The 6,000-nt window shown below is 45.5% G+C and overlaps 1 protein-coding gene across 1 annotated transcript; it reads right to left on the bottom strand.

The window, feature by feature from the left end:
* Positions 1 to 2,957: 2,957 nt before the first annotated feature.
* LOC136479997 (cilia- and flagella-associated protein 91-like) lies at positions 2,958 to 4,142 on the bottom strand. The gene has a single exon (XM_066477684.1). The coding sequence runs from the start codon at positions 4,140 to 4,142 to the stop codon at positions 2,958 to 2,960; it is 1,185 nt and encodes a 394-aa protein (XP_066333781.1).
* Positions 4,143 to 6,000: the final 1,858 nt, after the last annotated feature.

Below are 6,000 nucleotides of genomic sequence, written 5' to 3'. Positions count from 1 at the left end.
CTGTTTTGTTCTTACAGCTCCATCTTCTAGACATGCACATGGTGTCATTTCACTAGCACGAGAGGGGTTCAACGAGGTGCTTAATCATCCAGGTGTTGATAAGTCAATGCTTACAGCGTACTTTGAGATGAACAGAACAGATGAAAGAGCCCGAGGTATATTGTATCAGGACTTTCCCAAGCTCTATACATGGCAAGCATAGTGCAAAGTTTGGAACAAGAGGGTACATGATACTACATTACAATAGATTGGAAGAATCGTGTCTGCTAATCCAGTTGAGGGTTAGCATTACTGTCTTAGGGTTCTCCTGAACTATGTGGTAGGTGCAACCTCCTTTGAGTGTCTAAGGACCGATGACGGCGATATCCTACCAACCTTCCATGAAGCTGTAGAAAGAAGGGCCGTAATCAAAGAGGACAACTCGCTTGACGAAAGACTCTCAGAGGCAACCGGGTGGATGATGCCATATGCACTACGAAGGCTCTTCGCAACAATATTGGTATTTTGTGAGCCCAATGATGTATTCGGACTGTGGGAGAAACATAAGGAGGCAATGTCGGAGGACTACAGGCGCAACAATCAATCCAACTTCATGGTGGAGCAGATGGTCCTCATAGATTTTTGAAAATTGCTACAATCAATGTAGAAGGATATGAAGATGTACCCACTTTCTGATATCAATGACACATATGACGCATCTTCTGATATTCCTAGAGAGATTTTTTAGAAGGTTAGCATTGAGGCAAATGAGGATGATGTGGCTCTATTAGACACCCTTAATGAGGAGCAGCGGGTTGCATATGATGAGATTATGTCATCGGTTGATACCGGTCACGGGGTCTCTTCTTTGTGGATGGTCCTGGCAGGACCAGAAAGACTTATCTTTACAAAGCCCCTCTCGCCACTGTATGTAGCTAGAAAAAGATTGTTGTGGCAACAACTACATCTGGTGTTGCGGCCTCAATAATGCCTGATGGCAGAACTGCCCACTCACGCTTCAATATTCCCCTCACCAATGATAATGGGGCCTTCTGCAACTTCACAAAACAGAGTGGTACCGCCAAGCTACTTCGAGCATCATCTCTCATCATTTGGGACGAGGCTACCGTGACAAAGAGGCAGTCTGTCGAGGCGCTGGACAATACTCTCCGTGGTATAATGGACCGACCTGAGCTACCGTTCGGATGGAAGACCGTGGTGTTCGGTGGAGATTTTAGACATGTTCTTCCTGTTGTTCGAAGAGGGTCGAGGGCTCAGAGAGTCGGTGCCTCGCTGCGGATGTCGTACCTTTGGGGTTCCATGTGACATCTAAAACTGGTGCGCAACATGAGGGCAAAGAGTGACCCGTGGTTTGCAGCATACCAATTGTGCGTCGGTGGAGGTTCTGAGGAGGTGAGTGGTGATGATGAAATCCGTCTTCCTCATAATATATACGTACCACACACCGGGGAAGATAGTGATCTTGATACTCTAATTGATTGCATATTCCCTAACCTCAATGCAAATATGTCAAGCAAAGATTATATCACCTCCTGAGCGATATTATCTATGAGAAACGACTAGGTTGATATGATAAATATGAAGATGATAGGACGTTTCCAAGGGGATGAGATGGTGTACCATAGCTTTGACTGTGCGGTAGACGATCCACACAACTACTACCCTCACAAATTTCTTAACACTTTGACACCCAATGATCTACCTCCACATGTATTAAAGCTGAAGATTGGATGTCCGATCATATTGCTTAGGAACATTGACCCTGTGAACGGACTTTGTAATGGTACTAGGCTTATCATACAGGGGTTCCAAAAGAATAACATAGACGCAGAAATTATGTTGGGATCGCACGCTAGAAGGCGGGTTTTTCTGCCTCGCATACCCTTATGCCCGTCGGACGATGAGATGTTCCCTTTCCAATTTAAACGAAAGCAGTTCCCTATTCGTCTTAGCTTCGCAATGGCCGTTAACAAGGCACAGGGGCAGACTATTCCTAACGTCAGGGTATACTTGCCGGAACCAGTATTCTCGCACTGCCAATTGCATGTAGCGCTATCAAAAGCCACGACAAGATCAAACATTAGGATTTTGACCGTGCCGGTTGCTTAGAAGGACGTTAACAATGGGAATGGAAAAGTGAAGGAGAAGGGGAACAAGAAACTGATAAAGGATATATTCACGAAAAATATCGTATATAAAGAGGTTTAGCTTCATGAAATGGTAATATCTCATGTGTCGATACATATTTTTTCAAGATAGTCAACGACATTTTAGCTTTAAAAATTAACGAACAATTTATATGGAGGATACATTCAACTATAGCTTCAGCCATTTGCATGCTTCACGTGCAAGAAGTCAGACACCGCATCTTAAAAATCTTATGGACCATTTTTTATTTGTGATCCGCTACAGCTTGTTTGTGTGCGTGCAAAGCACGCTCTTTTGATCGAACTATTTTAATTATCTTTCTTTCTTGAACACATGTGTAATATTAATGTTCCAAACATCACGTCGCACTATCTTTTTTATATAACAGTAGAATAGATTCTCGTACATATGTTATCATGGTATTAAGTTTTCCCGTTACAACACACGGACATTTATCTAGTAATATAAAATAATCATTTCCTTTAATTCCCTGCTTTGAGATTCGTACCGTTTTTAAAAAAGGGAGTAATGGAGCAGTTGCCCTTATCTTAGAGGTAAATGTGGAGTGACCTCCGACGGTAAGCGCTCAAATAGTGTGTAGTCTCAGTACCAAGAGTTCAAAAGGCAAAAAAAAAAAAAAAAAAAACTGTGAAGAACTCCATTACTATAATAAAATAAATATAAACAATCTAGTGTCTGGAATAGTAAAGGCCGAGATTAGAAGCAATGTAAAATTCTAAAACTGTTTAAATCTCTATTAATGGCTGGTGTGTCATCAATCTCTGGAAAACGTTGATGCTTCACTTGGCCTATGTGCTTAGCTTCTTGGGTCGGCGCCGGCGGCTCTCGGCATCCTCCATCCGCCGCACGGTACGCTCCAGCGCGTCCACACGCTCGGCCAGCGCGCCGATCACCGCGCACTGTTGCGCGCTCTGCTCGCACAGCGCGGCCACCATCTCCATCACCTTCCTCGCGTCCACACCGTCAGAGGCGGCGCCGGCACTTGCAGTCCCCATGGTCTCCAACGGACACGCCGGTACCTTGCGCGGTGGCTCATGGTCGTCGGGCGTGGCTGCCACGACTGCGTTTTCCTCCATCACCATCTCCCACTCGCCCTCCGCGTCCGAATCCTCCGGCTCGTCGACATCAGCATTGGCGTCGCCCGGCACCACTTCCTTTTCCTCTCCCTCTCCCGCTTTCGCCTCAGGATCGCTGGCGGCTACTGCTTCGTCGACCTCCACCTGGGTGGGCGTGTCCACCGCTGTCTTGATGCTCTCCATCTCACCACCGCGCTCCACGGCGTCTGCCAACTCCGGCGCTGCCGCGCTCTCCTCCACCGTCTCGACGGCCGTCGCCTCAGGTGCGTCGGCCTCTGTCGCGTCCTCCACAGGCGCCGCCGACGGCGCCGGCTTAGTCTCGAGCGCGTCGACGGCGTCCTGCAGCAGAAGCACTCGCTTGGTGACCCTCCTCCGGTAGTCGCGCGCGCCGCGCACCGCGTCGAGCCGTAGCAGCATCCTCATCAGCGCCTCGCCCACGGCGACGCGCGCCCTGGGGTCCGTGACTAGGGCCTCCGCCTCGGACGCCATCTTCTTCCGGACTTGCTTCGCCTCGTGCGCGACCTCGCGCACCGCCCGCACCGACTTCCTCGCCAGGAACCCGCGCGCCGCCGCCTGCATCCTCACCACAGCCTCCTTCGCGGACATCGCCGGCGCCACCGGTTTCGCGCGCGCTCCCGGCGCCTTCTGCTTCAGCTCCGGCTCCGGTTCGTTATCCGAGTCGGGCCCGTGGACTGGGATCGAGAACGACGTCTTCGTCTCCCTCGTCTTCCTCGCCCTTGGCGCGGGTTTCGCGGCCGCCGGCTCGGCGCCCGCAAAGATGCCCCTTGTGGACCTGCGGGTGGCCGCGGGCTGCTGCTCGTAGTAAGAGTCGTAGTTGTACGGGGCGGCATAGTAGTAGCCGTAAGGATTGTAGTCGAAGAACCGCCGATATGCCATCGCCGTTGCTGTCTCAACCCTCGAGCTTTTCTTCTTCGGTGTCTGCGTTTGGAGATGCAATAGGAACGTGGCGTGTTTATATGAGTACTGAGCAAGGGGGGCAGGAGGTGCGAGTTGTGGTGTTCTACGAATCGCCTCGGACACGGTGGGGTCAGGTGATTCGGATTCGGCCATGAGCCGACGAGCGGTGGAGCAGTCCGGAGGAGTCCAGTCCAGGGCCTAGGCGTTCGATTGACTATTCTTGTAGCGGCAAATCCGGCGACGACCACGAGTCTTGACCTGCTCTTTTTATATGAAGTCCGGCAAATTAACTCGTGATCGAATTCGAATCAATCAGCCGCAACGGTTCAAGTTTATAGACGCGTTCAAAATCTTGGCTACATCCATTATTGCAACCGCAGGAGATACTAATAGACATGTTTTTACTATCAAATATGTTTATAGTCGCATCGAGAAAAAAAAAAGCAACCAAACATTTATGCAAAACAACAAAAATATTACTTATCTAATCCTCGGTTTTTTACATGGCAGCTCTCATCATGGATTGCAGTATTACATCATATCCATATAGTTTGCAAACACATTTATTTAGATTAGTTGGATAACAAGCCGCTCAAATTTTGAGTTCATCGTAAGATTAGTTGGACAATCAACTTATCCATATTTGAACAATAATATGTTTTGTTCTTAATCAAAACTACGTTAACAAATTAATAGTGGAAATATTTGTATATTAGTGAAAGGTCAAGGTTCAATTTTTATGTTTACAAGCAAGCATGCCCATTCGTTGCAACGGGATCTAATACGTAGTGAGTTGTACCATGGGTCGTAAGTTCGAGTCAAAAATTAAATTAACTTAGTGGTAAAAATCTTTGTTTCCTAAGGAGTCAAAGATTAAAATGGATGTGATCTCTTACTTATTATTTGTTTTTATTATTATTATATTTATTAGAACACACAAAAATCAGGTGAAGAAAACAATGAAAACAAAATCAGAAAAGTGGAGCCAGTGTCAAAAACATCCATGAGAAAAAAAATCTGAGCATACTCGAAACAAAGTAGAAAACAGTCATGACAAAAATTGGAATGTATTCTAGAAAATAGCCACGGAAAAAAATCAGAACATATTCGGAGCATAATGAAAAACGTCTAAATGAACGTAAAGCAACACATACTCGGAGCAAGTAAAAACGGACAAACCAGAAAAAAGTGAAAAAGAACAAAAAAAAAAGAAAGGAAAGAAAGAAATTCTACCCTTCTTTCCTCTTTATTAGATTTCTATTCTTATATTTTTACATTTGGATTAAGATTCCTATTCTGGTTACTCGAAATTAGAGAGATCTAATTGGATTAAGATTCCTAGTTGTTCTTATTATTATATTTTTTCTATTAGGATTAAGATTCGTATTCACCCGAAATCGTAGAGATCTAGTGGATTAGGATTCCTAGTTATATAAAGAGAAAGGCTATAGACGGTTTTCCACATTCATAAAGTTAGTTAAGTAATGGCTGGACAAAAAATGGGTGGAGAGAAATTTTGCCTCTTTATTATTAAGTATATATATAGATATTTATATATATACAACGTATATATCTATATCTATATCTATATAATAAAGAGGTAAAATTTCGGACCATTTTCTTTGTTCATCCATTTTTTGGTCCGTCTCTCTCTACTACCGTACGATGGAGAGTTTTTTTTCATCCGAACTTTGATATACGACTTGTGCTCGTACCGGTTAGAATAGCACTAGTATCAGTTCCACTTCCATGACGGCTAGGATTCGACGACAAGCAATTGCCTCATATGTGCAGTTGTGTACGAGTTTGATCCGGCCAACTATAAGGAAACACGATC

Source organism: Miscanthus floridulus, chromosome 9, assembly GCF_019320115.1.
Source record: "Miscanthus floridulus cultivar M001 chromosome 9, ASM1932011v1, whole genome shotgun sequence".
NCBI classification, from domain to species: Eukaryota; Viridiplantae; Streptophyta; class Magnoliopsida; order Poales; family Poaceae; genus Miscanthus; species Miscanthus floridulus.
This window is presented reverse-complemented; position numbering and strand designations above follow the sequence as displayed.